This window comes from Aplysia californica, unplaced genomic scaffold (assembly GCF_000002075.1).
Source record: "Aplysia californica isolate F4 #8 unplaced genomic scaffold, AplCal3.0 scaffold00413, whole genome shotgun sequence".
NCBI classification, from domain to species: Eukaryota; Metazoa; Mollusca; class Gastropoda; order Aplysiida; family Aplysiidae; genus Aplysia; species Aplysia californica.
In genome coordinates, this window is record NW_004797683.1 from 380,440 (window position 1) to 394,781 (window position 14,342).

The 14,342-nt window shown below is 36.4% G+C and overlaps 1 protein-coding gene across 1 annotated transcript in view; it reads right to left on the bottom strand.

Annotated features, from left to right (window-relative positions):
- LOC101851661 (coiled-coil domain-containing protein 57) overlaps positions 1 to 14,342 on the bottom strand; it is a gene marked incomplete in the record, with an annotated part of 37,217 nt that overhangs the window by 14,822 nt on the left and 8,053 nt on the right. The window contains 10 exon segments of the mRNA XM_013085850.2: positions 707 to 807; positions 3,359 to 3,553; positions 4,799 to 4,955; positions 6,667 to 6,801; positions 7,768 to 7,930; positions 9,567 to 9,725; positions 10,157 to 10,357; positions 11,187 to 11,261; positions 12,317 to 12,474; positions 13,397 to 13,485. Coding sequence (XP_012941304.1) covers positions 707 to 807; positions 3,359 to 3,553; positions 4,799 to 4,955; positions 6,667 to 6,801; positions 7,768 to 7,930; positions 9,567 to 9,725; positions 10,157 to 10,357; positions 11,187 to 11,261; positions 12,317 to 12,474; positions 13,397 to 13,485 — 1,433 coding nt within the window.

Genomic DNA, 14,342 nt, shown 5'->3' on the forward strand with positions numbered 1-14,342 from the left:
AGAGAGAGAGAGAGAGAGAGAGAGAGAGAGAGAGAGAGAGAGAGAGAGAGAAACACTTATAATTACCAAAGACATAACTTACACTTCTATGAACATATTATTTCACTTATTATTCTCTCTGCAGAGAAGCAGTCAAATTATCATTCCATCTTTTCTCAACGTTAACATTATATGTCTATTCTTTCAAGTTTTCCACCAAAATACAGTTTATAGTATGCTATTCGTAACTTTCATTGAAAAGATAATGAACAGTTACAACAAGATTTCTATCTATACTAACTTAATAATCTTTCAGGTTCGTGTTCGGGGGTTTTGGGTTTTTTTTAAAAATAGCACCTTCAAAAGAAACCAGACTGGGTTTACAAATAGTTAATGTAGTCACACTGCAAAATCAACATTTTCGATCCCAACACCAAGACTCCATCATTCTTTCTCACCCCATGCCAGAGTATAAGCCACCAACAAGAGCTCTCCATCTACTTCTAAAACTGGGCTCTAGTCTCCACCTCTGTCCAGCTGTTATACCACATCTATTTTAGATCCGAATCTAACTAAGTCTGTCCTTCAAATATTTTAAAGCCTTCGCTACTTTCTTTCCCTTTGTAGATGGGTAATGTTCATATCAGTATTCTTAAGAAGAGTCCAATCCGCATTTTCTCTTACTGATTTCTATATCCATTTTCTGTTTTCTATAAAGACGACTTACCTGGGTAGATATATCTTCAAGGGAAGTCTCTAAGTGTGCCAGTCTTGCTTGTTGTTTTTTCACTGTCGCAGCGAGCTCCACCTTCTCTGATCTCAGGACACCTGCGGGATTGAAGGACTTATTGATCGTAATTGTTTTACAATCACATAGACAGGACAAAAAGGGCTAGAACTCAGATGGCCGCTGGATGGGAAAAGTAAAGTAAAAGTACACCCACATCAACACAATGCATCTCCCAGCTGCTCAGACGTACCAAGTCAAAAAATTTTGAACTTTATTTTTATTGCAGTTTCTTAATCTGTGGTAATTTGTGGTAAAAATTGCATGTGCTCCAGAAATATTTTGTCGAAATTCAGATTCTTACTGTTAAAAAAAAGAATGAAAAGATACATATTATGGATACATTTGGTAAAAAAAATAAACAGGTTTTTTTTCATTTCTGTAAATATATTAGCGGTACTTTTTAAGTTTAGATTAGTTTGTTTTGTTTGTTCTTGTAAAGTGTTTTACGGCGCTCACAACAGCATAAGGTCATACGAGCGCGCGGGACACACCTAATATTTTCAGTTGGTAGGAAATTTTGAATTTTGCCCGGGTGGCGGCCTAAGCCTACTGTTATCCATTTTAGACCACCAAGGGATCTTTAACGTGCGCAAATTGCCCACGGGCCCTCTGAGATTTTCCGCCCTCGTCCGAGAAGACTAAGTGTAGATCTTTCCTACCAGAAGATCAGGGGTGTGGCTGAAAGACAGCAGTAAGAAGAAGCGAAGGAGTAGCAGTAGAAACGCTGCAGAAAGAATCAGGAGCCCAGAGGAAGGGGCAAAGGAGGTGAGGGGATGGGGGCAGAAAGAGGAGACGAAAGCAGACGATAGAACATTGCTAGAGAGCAGGAAATGAGGTGAGAGGAGACAAATTTAGAGAAGAAAATTTGTTCGGTCGCTACCCGGATTCGAACCCGGGACCTTTTGAATGAGAGGCCAACACATTAACCTGTAGGCCACGAACTAGAGGAACAAAACTTATTTTTTTAATCCAACAAACCATCTAAAACATGTTATAAAGTAATGTCTCACATCCCTACAATTTAGAAAATTTATAAGATGGGCTTGTTACTTTGATCCTAACTATCATCAGGGCTCACCCCGGTTGTGTAGGATACATTCCAGCAGAAGGAAGGAATATACTCACTAACACATCTTTCCACGAGGGGACAAAAGACATTTTCTTCATCAAAAGACAGACGAAAAGAAATTGAAAATCAGTTTTCAAACTTCTGTTTCACAATATTATACACATATATTATATTATAAATTTACACACACAGCGGAGCGTAACACAGGAGGTAAAAATGGTGTAAAGGAAGAGAGACAGGGTTATGACCATCCACCTGTCTTGAAGATATCACAATATTTTACAGTCAACAGAGGCAAAAAAAGAAAACCTAAAACAAGCAAAAGTATGCCACATGGAACTGTGCAATGCATCCTGAAGCATACTCATGCACAGGACAGCAAGAACCAGAATGGGTGGGGGTGGGGGGAGGAGAGTCCCAACAAAATGAAAACTTCAGCTTAATTCTCAAAATTATAAAAAATAATAACAATCAAAAGTCGGGCGGACTCAAAACTATTTCACACGGTCTAATAATAATAATAATAGCACAGGGATCAACAAACTCACAGCATTTGTAAACATAAAACCTAATAACTTCTCTCTATATGTATATCTGCTAAAAACAAATTAATAACATGTGTATTTAAAAAAGCAAAACAACAATTTAAAAAACTCCTAGAGCCTGGTTATAAGTGTCAAAAATAAAATCTTTCACAAAAGCGAATTAAAGTCATGGCAACAACAACTGGAGTACCAAGACACAGCTTTTTAAGTTGTGACCAAATTTCTCATGCAGTGTCCATAAATAAAATATTGGAGTTGGAGTACCTTCTGATATAGTGGGGGAAGAAAACAAAAGCAAACCAGATGACAAAAAGCAGAACATTAACACTTGGTTGAGATTTTTTTAAAGTACGGGTATAAAATTAAAAATAAATACACATATCAAAGTAGTGCAAAGGTTTCTTCATTCTTGTCATTCAGTCATTCACTTTGTTCCTTGATATGTCTATGTGACAAAAATACCGGTTTCATCTATGACTGGAAATGCAAAACAAATTATGAAGAACGTTAAAAGTAGAAGATTAGTTGAACAGCTTGCCAACAAAAGAAATCATTTAAGAGACAGCTAACTGGATCCAGCTTGTCAAGGCCAACCAGTCTGAATAGGATACAACATCCAAGCAGACAGGCAAAGATGCTCAAAAATCAATTTTAAAAACTTCCCCACTCAGGAATTTAACTCTCGCTTATTTCGTAAGATGGCGTAGAGTCTTACCACAACACCACAGATACTTGTCACTTGTGAGGTTTCGGTTGCGAATAATGACAGAAATCATTTTCAGAGTTTCAGCTCAAAACTGTGTGTTCTATAATCTCTCTCTCTCTCTCTCTCTCTCTCTCTCTCTCTCTCTCTCTCTCTCTCTCCCTCTCTCTCAGCATTTTACATTTTCAATGTATGTTTCAGCCTCCCTTCCTTCATTTCAATCTCCAAAAAAAATAAAAACAGACACAAACAAACAAACATTCACTACTCACCAACTGTTTCATTTAAAGCTAGAATGTGATTTTTCACACCAGCGTTCCCTTGCACTTGGCTCAAGATTTCTTCACTATCTTCCAGAGAATGCTTTGCTTGAGAAAACGTCACTTTTGAGCGTTTCAGTTTTTCCTTCATGTCTTTATTTTCTTTTCTTAAATGCTGAAGTTCTTCCTGCACCCAGGAATCATCATCTGAATATGAAGCAAAAATAGAGTTTGAAAATTATTTCTAAAGAGGAGGAGAAACACAGATCATATTGTATGAGATATAGACCTTAAATGTTCATAACGTCATTACAAATTGTATAAATATAAAGGTATAATTGACAAGTCGCTACCTCAGAATTACAAAGTTCTCGATGACATTTTTGGCTGTTTTTGAGTTACTAAGATCAGAAACCAAATGTTCTAATTGCTTTATCAAAATCGTAAGATTATTCAGAGTCGTTATCAAGATATTCAAAGAATTGTATTTGAAAAAGCTTGACATAATGTGAAACTCAAATTCTTTGACATGAAATTTCTCAAAACTAGGTGCTGAGAAGATAGAACTTTGTAATTCTCAGGTAGCCAAGTGTTTGTACACTTGACATTTTCTGTATTGTTAGTCTTTATACAATTAGAGTGAGATCATTTTGTGATACTGCCAATGCACAGTCATAGAAATAATGTGTCTGCTCCATTACAACATTCATCAAGATCATGAACTTTACAGCACACCTCATCTATTGAGGTCATTGGAGATCTGAAAGTCAAGATTTGCTTTTCAAAGCCAAAATCAGTTTCCATCATCTTTAACCAAGACCATTTTGCAAAATTTTTAGAAAAACCATTAATGCCATACTTCAGAAATCAGTAACACCATACTACATAAGTAAATACAATTTCAACCATACCAAACAAATGGGAACACATTCCTTCCTTTTTATGATACAATTAGTACATATGTGTCATGAAGTGGTGGAATCAGGAGCTCGTCAATTTTGGGGCATATGGGGTTATTGGTATCATCTTAAAGCCTGTTCATTTGACTTCATTTTGGTGAAAAAAAATATCCATCTATGTTGAATAGAAGTCAGAATATTAGGTATTGAAGGAGGTGAGGGTTGCCTGGTTTTAGAGGTAAAAATTAGCGAGAAAATGACCGCCAAAGTTTGGTAAGTTCCATAGCCTGAGAGTCATTGGAAACTGAAAATTTACATTTTCTGTGCCTTTACTCAATGTTTTTCAGGAAAATCCACACAAAAATGTGTTTTTGAATGGAAATAAAAAGTGTTGAGTCAAAAAAAGAAAATTACTAAAAAAATTGCCCATCGCCCAAAAAATTGCCGATTTCTTTGATTTCATTATTTTGATGAGCCCCTGATTTCACCACGATGCCTCACATATTTATTTGTGCAAACTTAATTCATGACATGTCACATTTTTTCTACATACCTATAACAGCATTTGAGTTCTTGTTCAGTCCACCTTGTCCCAGAGTCTCCATCTCCGTGCGCATCTGACCAATCAGCTCTTTCAAACTTGTGTTCTGCTTCTGCAAATCTTCTACATAAGCCAGATCTTCTTCATCTTCATTTGTGTCCACAGAATACTGAGATTGGAGAAACCAATTTACAATCAAGTCAATAAGTAGCATATACAGAGAATAATATCAACTACACCACAAAACATGATCCTCCCCTGAAAAAAATCAGCTGTTCTCAGAACCGTAATGCTATCAACTTGTTATGAAATGATTGGCTATTAATGTCTCTTCACTGCTCTAGTTTGAACCCACACAGAGATGTTCTCGCGTTTGGATTGTTCAAGAATTTTAATTGGATCTGCACCAGATAGGCAAAGACCTATAAGAGAAGGACGTTGAATCACAGGTCCTGTCTTTTATGCAACCTTACATTGTTGAAATATATGTAATGGAATTTTCCACTTAAGCAACCATCTGTAAATCTAGAGTACAAATATTCAAAGCAGATGCCAATACAAACATAAGGAAAACATAAATAATCATAATGTATCAACATCACTTAGAATGCACAGTACACCAGCAATATTTCCTATTCCATAAAGTGTTAGTAAGAGTTTAAAGGCACTTGCAACACAATTAAGTGAAATGAGTGCCGAAGATTAAGGGTGTTTTAAGAGAGTAAAAACCACAAAAAAAGCAAGGAAGAAAGATAAGAATGATAGATGTTTGACAGGAAAGAAGAAGCGAACCACACCAGAGCACCTGTCAACCACCCAACACAAAGAAAATGCATTAAAAATCTAAAGAGTAAGCTTCTTGCCCAATCTGCACCTCCGGTTATGAAATACTGATTTGCCTATTTGTCTGAGTAAAGAGAAGAGCACATTAAGACAATAACAGCCATTTAGTGCCCAGAAAATATAAGGTAACTAGCTGGGCCCCCTTTCGATGAAAGGAATGATTGGTGCAATAACATCAACTGAAAGTCATTGGCCTAATATTTTTCAGTCTACTGGAATGGAGCAATAAATCTTGAGATAAAAGTGACGCACATGTTTCTAAGTTGCCAAATATATTATAATAGATGTATAGATTGATTCTCTATTCCGCTTTGACGATTGTACGCTTCAGAATTTCAAAGGTGTACAACCAGTGCGCACGGATAGTGAACGGAAACCTTACTTGAAATAAACAAACCAGCGAATTTTCTAAAATAACAGAAACAGAAGCGTCGGCCTACAAAAGCGATCGGCGAAATAAAGAAATTTAGCTTTTTGCAGCAAAACTGTCTCAAAACTGGAAAAACGAAGGGCGCCAGGATCTGGAGAATATTTTAAAGAATCTTTTGGCAAAAACCGCATGTCGATCGATGCAGTCATTAAAAAGCCTTTGGAATAGCAAAATTCGGCCACCACAAATAGATAATAGATTCGACAAACAAAAAAACAGAGAGACAGAAAAAGAGTAAGGCTTACTCGTGGCTCCTCTAACTACCCGCCATGAAACACTGAACAAATGCCATCTCACTAACACTTTTTTCTTTATTCTAAATGCAGAGCCAAAAAGAGATCTTCCTTTCATCCTTATTCATCCCTTCCAATTCCATTTAATGGAACAACACCACAACTGAAGAAGAAGTGTTCATTCCACTGAAAAGATTTAGAAGAAGGGTGAACAGGAGTGAACATATAACAGTAACAACAACAACACCAACAACAACATCACCATTATAAACAACAGTAACAACAACAGGAATAACAACATCAACAACAAAAGCATTGGCGATAATGTAAGTAAAATCCAATTGAAACAAAACCAGATAACACTGAGTCTGTACCTTTACAAAATTGTCCAGAGGAATGCCATGATTCTTCAGAACTAGTCTCAGTTGGTCCCTCTCACAATGCAGAGATTTCACTAAGAAAATCTTATGCTGAAGTTCTCTTTCTCTTTCCTTCACTAGTGCCAAAGCCTGAGCAAATAAAAGAATTATGACGACAAGATACTAGTAGAACTGAAACCATTCAAGTGTTATTGCATATGAATATTAAAGAAATGATGATTAATAGTACACAAAAATACCACATTTGGCCGTTGAAGTATTTTTCAGTGCACAAAGCAATAAACCAGTGCATTATAATCAGACTGTTGAAGTATTTTTCAGTGCACAAAGCAATAAACCAGTGCATTATAATCAGACTGAACCTTTCCAATACGACTTTTCTCTCGGAATGCCTCTTGCAAACAACATGAAAGCACACACAAATAGATGGTCACGATAGCATGACAACTGCCCCTTTTTTAAAATCCAGACAGGTTGAGAATCAAATTAGGTGAGTTACGAAATGAATACAATCTCTCAATTTAAATGTTTGACACTAGTTAAGAAATTTGAATAATCTTCTCAATCTTAGTTTAGTTTTAGTTTTAGTAGAGGTTTTACGGCGCTCGGAACTGCATAAGGTCATATGAGTGCCAAGGGGTGGATGTCAACAGAGAAGTCCTTACAGGGAATCGGGCTTACTCTGCTCACCTCTCTAACTTCAACAACACAAAGTCTGCTTCGACTATCAAGGCACCCCGGAAACAGCAGGTCACAAGAGTGTGACAAACATACAAAAGAAGTAGAGGAAAATGACGAAAGTAAGGATTAGAAAAGAAAAAGCAGCAGTTCCCTGCAGTAGTTCAGGCACAGTTATGAGCATGACATTGTTGGATCAGTCCATTTACAATCCTACTGTGCATTAGAATGAGAAATGTCCCCCCTTTGGGAATGGCCTAAAGACACTTCAGTCAGTGGCACTGCCCTGTCGGGTATCTCAATCTTAGTGTACTATAAACCTAATAATATAATGACACTGACATAATCTTTTAAAAATCAAAATATAAATATCATGAACTAATAAAGAGATAATTAAAGCGACAGGACATTGCAAACCTCATTTCTGGCGACTGTCAGCTTTTTTATTAGATCCTCTGACTTATCATACTGAGCTCTCTCCAAATCTTCACAGCGACGCTGCCAGTCCAGTTCTGTTTGTGTCTTTGATTTGTCCAGCTTCTCCTCCCGATCAGCAGCTGCTTTCAATTCAGTCTTGTATCTTAAGAAATAGAATCCAAAGAATTTATCAGTCCTGAGAAGAACAGGCTTTATTCATTCATATTTACACACTCAGAAATTCTATGATTATAGAGGGCAGTACAGGGTGATTCACAAAGAATACGCTGAAACCATTACACGATATTTCAAAAACGAAAAATGATAGACAACTCCAGGTCAGGCACATGTGTTGTACATACCTTCAAGTTCTTATTTCATCTTTTACAAGTGCTTAATGTGGCCACCACTGGCAGCACAGACAGCGTCAAGCCGATACAAGAATTCCTCCAAAACGCACCTCAGAATGTCTCAGGCCATCGTTTTTTAGTTTTAGTAGAGGTTCTACGGAGCTCGCAACTGCATAAGGCCATATGAGCGCCAGAAGATTAGAGGTGTTACAAGAGAGTAACAAACATAAAAAAGAAGAAGGGGAGATAAGTTTGATAGATGTTTGATAGGAAAGAAGAAGTAAACCACACCAGAGCACCTGCCAACCACCCACGGCCATTGTTTAGATTGTAACTGTTATTCAATCTTAATTAAAGATAATAATAATAAACTATAAAAATCACTCCTGTAGCACCTACTCCCTGGAGGGTCTAGGTGCTTCAAAATCAAACAATTTTTAAATTACCATATATTGAATGCATACTGGCCCATTCAATGTACAACAATCAAATGCACATACACCCGTAATCTGACAAAGAACATATACAAAAAAAACCCACAGTGACTACTGATTCCACTTGTTAAAAGCACAGACTACTCTTTTTTTTGGGTGGGGGGGGGTCTTAGATAATTCGTGAGCCGTGCTGACAAAATGATAGCCTTCTCGGACAAGGGCAAAAAATATCGGAGGTCTTGTGTGCAAGTTGCGAACATAAAAGATCCCTTGGTGGTCCAAAATTGATAAGAGTAGGCTTCTGCTGCAACCTGGGAAAAATTCAAAATTTCCTACAAACTGAAAATGAATGGTGTGTCCCGCGCGCTCATATGACCTTATGCAGTTGCGAGCACCGTAAAACACTTAACAAAACAAAACTTTTTTTAAATTGACAAAACGAGTTACTAACTTCTTGCAATCCACAAAAGGATGTATTGGCCAAAAATCCACACTTGGGTCAAATTAGTAGATGTTCTATTGATGCCACATTCTATAGGTAAAACAAGCCTTTTATTATTTCATACTCATAAGTTCTAAAAACTTCCTACACCTTTTCCTTTTCCATCGCTCTCAAATCCAAGAAGTAACTCATTTTGTCAGCACTCCTCACATATATAACTTACTTTTCCATATCATCGCTCCTTTGTGGTCTTTGACTATTTATAACTTATCTCTAGTCAAAGCAGACTTTGTGCCGTTGAGGCTAGAGAGGTGAGCAGAGTAAGCCTGATTCCCTGTTTGGACTTCTCCGTTGACATCCACCCCATGGCGCTCATAAGACCGTAAGCAGTTGCCAGCGCTGTAAAACCTTACAGAAACAAAAACTTACCTCTCCATATCATCTTTCCTTTGTGGTGTTTGACAATTTATAACTCACCTTTCCACATCATCTTTCCTTTGTGGTGTTTGACAATTTATAACTTACCTTTCCATATTATCCTTCCTTTATGGTGTTTGACAATTTATAACTCACCTTTCCATATCATCTTTCCTTTGCTCCAGCTCCAGCTTGAGACGTCTCTGCTCCTCCAATGCTGTGCCAAGCTCCAGATCACGGCTCACATTTTCTCTGGAGATTTCAGCTACATGGCGGTCCCATTTCTCTTTCACTTCTGAAATTTCTTCTTGCAACCTGAAAAATATGTAATTGTTTATTAAAGTAAAACTGATACAGGCAGAGAGCACAGCACCTCAGCAATAATAATAATGATAATAATGATAACAATATAACAACTACTACTACTACTACTACTACTGCTACTATTACTACTACTACTACTACTACTACTACTACTACTACTACTACTACTACTACTACTACTACTACTTCTACTACTACTACTCTACTACTACTACTACTATTACTACTACTAAAAATAATAATAATAATAATAAAAATAATAATAATAATAATAATAATAATAATAATGACCATGATGATGATGATGACGATGATGATAATGATGATAATAATAACAATAATGATGACGATGATGATAATGATGATGAATACACTTAACACAATAGTAAATCAACTGAGTGAATTTTGATGGCAAAACTCACTTTTCAATTTGAATTTCTTTTTCCTTTGCCAAGTCTTGGTTATTCCATGTAAGTTGTCTTTCTCTGATCTGAGAATCCTCCAGCTTCGACTGAAGATCTTGATTTATCTCTTGCAAGGCTTTTTCCCGTTCCAGATAGCCATTTTTCGCCCTTTCAATCAGTTCTTCCCTTTCTCGGGCCATTTTATCTATCTCTGTGTACCTACGATAGAAAGAAGGGATATGAAACGTTTAAATAATATAATATCTGAGCGACTTAGAGAGAGTTTACACCAGAGAGTTCATGTTGAATGTTCACGATAAAAAGATTAAGTGTGATGATAATGATTGTGATTGGTTATTTAGAAAAAATCAAAAGTAAGGTGTCACACATACATTATAGAGACAAACACTAAAAAAAAGACCAAGAAGAGATATTTGCATTAAAATGTATAATTTATAAACAGATAAACAGAAAAAAAAAATCTAAGTAGTGATAGAAAGAGATACAGATTCAGTGCTTGTGGGAAAGAAAGAGAGACAGGTCAAGGGTTCATCTGTATCGTCATCTGTGCTTAAATGGCAAAGCATGCTCTCACTAAACAAAACCAAAGAAGCAAAAGAATTTGTAAAACTGTGACACATTTTTTTCAATTTCGGCATCAAAGAGGAATGACTGATAGAGAGAGCAGACTATAGGTAGCAAGTATATACTGTAATATAATTATATTATGCACTGCATACTTGACCTTCTGTTACAGTATTCAAACTCAAGACAGTTGCAATGAGAAGGAGAAGCATTGCATACAAAAAAATTATCATATTTTAAGCGGAGACAATTGAAAAAAACAGGTGAAAGTTAAGTATGGTTCCCCACACTGAACTAGCTTGACTTCGTGAGCAACACCTTCAGTGTCCATGGAGTTGCAGCCATGTTTTACGGGAACAGGAAACAAGAGGCTGTGTGTGATCATCTTGAGGTGCATAGATATGTGGGGTTATGCGTTACCTTAACTGAAAAACAACAGTTGGAAGACAAATGCAGAACTCACTTTCTCTGGAAATCTTCTTGCATTTTTTTCATCGCTGCCTCACATGATGAAACCTTGTGCTCCAGCTCTGATATACTGAAAATCACAGAAATAATTTTTTTTTAGTAACAGCTTTGCAATCTTTGAAATACAAAATGCAAAAAAAAAAAAAAGAGTACATTTCAACACTAACAAAAGTCTCTAGGTTCCATGTTGCATCTCTTTTTATGTTGTACAAACCAAAAAACATCATTTTTTCTTATTAGACATCAACCTTCAGCTGTTCAGATTGATTATGTGTTTGTAAATGAGTCAGGCCTCGGTCAACACACAGAATATGATTTAGGAACCTGGCTGTTAGGGCTTACCAAGCACTGAGAAGGATACAACACCTTGGGCAGAAAGACGGGGACACTCAATAAAACAAACTACCCAACATGAGAATTAAACAATAAATATCGTCGGAGTGCAACGACGAAAAACTTAACTATTACAATACACATGCCAGTAACAATTCAGTAGTGGCATGTATATTTATAAATCTTGAAGAAAATTTGGTACTCAATGATTAAAGAATCCTGATCCAGGTGACATTTACTAATGAATCACACCAATAACAGAATAGTCAGATTACCATCTTTTTTTCCCATCAACATAATACGTGTCACGATGTGGTGGAATCAGGCTCTTGTCAATTTTTTAGCATGTGAAGTTATTAACATCATCTTAACACTTGTTCCTTTGCCTATCCTTTGATGAAAAAAATACCCATCTATCGTGAAAAAAAGTAGAGATATTTGCTATTGGAGGAGGTGAGGGTCATTTGTTTTCAGAGCTATAATTAGCAGAAAATGGGCGCCAAAGTTTGATGACTTCCATAGTTTGAGAGTCCTTTGAAACTGAAAATTTACATTTCTTGTGCCTTTAGTCAACGTTTTTCAGTAACATTCACACAGAACTTTGTTTTTAAGTTGACATAGGAGTTGAGCCAAAAAAACAAAAATTCTATACAAATTGCCAAACCAGTGGAAAAATGACAGTTTTTTTAACGAGCGCCTTATTTCACTATTATGCCTCACACAGAATTCTTTCCAAAATGAAATGACCCAATAAACAAGATCAAATCACGACAGATAACATTCTCATCTCACTTTGAATCTTTAACTGCTGAGACATCAGCCAGTTCCCATTCCTTCTGTTTTACAAGTTTCTCCAGCTCCCTCTGCGAAGACTCAGCTTCTTGAGCCTGGCAGGTCGTCTTGTCATGGGAGTCTCTTGCCAGCTCCAGCTCTTTGGCCAAAAGTTTTGCCTGAGAGAGAGATTCAAGTTGAAATTTAAACATGTTGGAAGAATCTTAAAAATAAAACAGTTCAAAGCACAAAGTGTCTCAACTTGTGGGCATTTTTCTGAGGGGGGGGGGGGGGGGGTTTGAGGGAGGGATATAATGGATGGAGTTATTGTTGTTTTTAGCTTCCGTTTTCTTTATTTCTATTATTTATTTAATGAGGGTTTAGGGGGGTTCTTTTGTTTTCTTTTTTTTGGGGGGAGGGAACTCAAGCACGCGTACTTATATGACCTTATGAAGTTGCAAGAGCCGTAAAACTCTTATGAAGCTATTAAGAACTCAAGGACTTGATTGAGATAGATTTTACTGGAGATTTTGGCCCTGCTGTGTTAGGGGTAAAAAGGAAAGCAGACAGGAGGATATTCCACATAGCAGAGTTGATATCAGAGAGTAAATTTAAGCAAAGATTTCCATAACAGTTTCTCCACCACTATTGGAGCTGCTCATCCTGCTGATATGCATGTGTGAGGCGCGCTGACAAAATTAGTCACTTCTCACAATCGACAAATGGAAATATTGGCCAAAATCAACACAAGGGACCAGCTTGTAGAATTTTTATGAATGCCATATTCTTTAAATATAACATGCCTTTTTATCATACGAGAAGTTTTTATCGAAAATGATGACAACTTTTATTTGAGTGACAACTGTATGTCTCCTTGTCAGAATTACAAAATAAAACCTATCTCAAAGACTCTAAGAGGAAGTATAGAACAACAGTCACTATCAGAGAAAATATGCCTTCAGTATCACTGTAACAGATTATACCACATGATATCTCTGGCTTAGAGGTTGAGGTATAATAACCCATGAAAGAGAAGGTTAATCGTACCCATCAAATACTCAGGAAAACATCTGATTTTAAAAATTTTAAAAACATTCCTACCTTCAGGTCATGCTCCAAAACTTTTGCATGCAGTTCATCACTTTGTACTCGAAATTCGTGCTCACGCTTTTTTAATTCATTTTCAAATTCTGAAAGAAGAATGACATAAAACTCATCAGTTCTGACAAAAGCTAGGGAGACTTTTAAAGACAACAACCACAAAAGGGAAGGTCAAATATAAACCACATTAAAATGTGAAAGATATGCTTCAATACAACAGACAGTCACTCTGGCTGGAGACAAAAACTTTCTGTGTGTCAAAACTAAATAATCTATCTTACAAAGACAAGCCATTTTATCAAGAAAAGGGTTATGCGACACAGATTTCACCATTAGACACATCTTAACAGAATGTCCAGATTTTAGAGAGACCCGAAGAAAGTATTTTAAATGCAGAAAATTGCAAGATCTGTTCACCATCATTGATCCGAACAAAATTCTCTATTTTATAAAGGCTATTGGCCTTTACAATAAATTGTAATTACTGTTGTTTTAATCGAAAGTAAACTGTCATTTTTAGATATTTTACAACAAATTTTTTTACATTTTAATTGAATCATTGACCTAAACAAAGCCGCGCTGTGAACTGTTGTGAATGCAGCCAACTTGTGTTTCGCACACTCATACGACCTTATGCAGTTGCAAGGGCCATAAAACTGTTATTATATTAAAACTAATTAAACTTAAGAAAATAGTCAAATTTCCCATTAAGCAGTCTTATATGTTTTCGGTCAAATTTTTTTAATCAAGTAACTTCGAGATGTAGCTCACACTTTAATTGCTGGTCCATTTGGATACATAAATTTCAAACTTAACTATTGAATAAGGTATCAAGAGTGCTTTTCCTCATGTATGTTCTCTCAGTTGTTTTAAATCTATGGAGTAACAATAAAGCATACAATAACAAAACATTAAAATAATTTCTTTTTTTTTTCAGGGGGGGGGG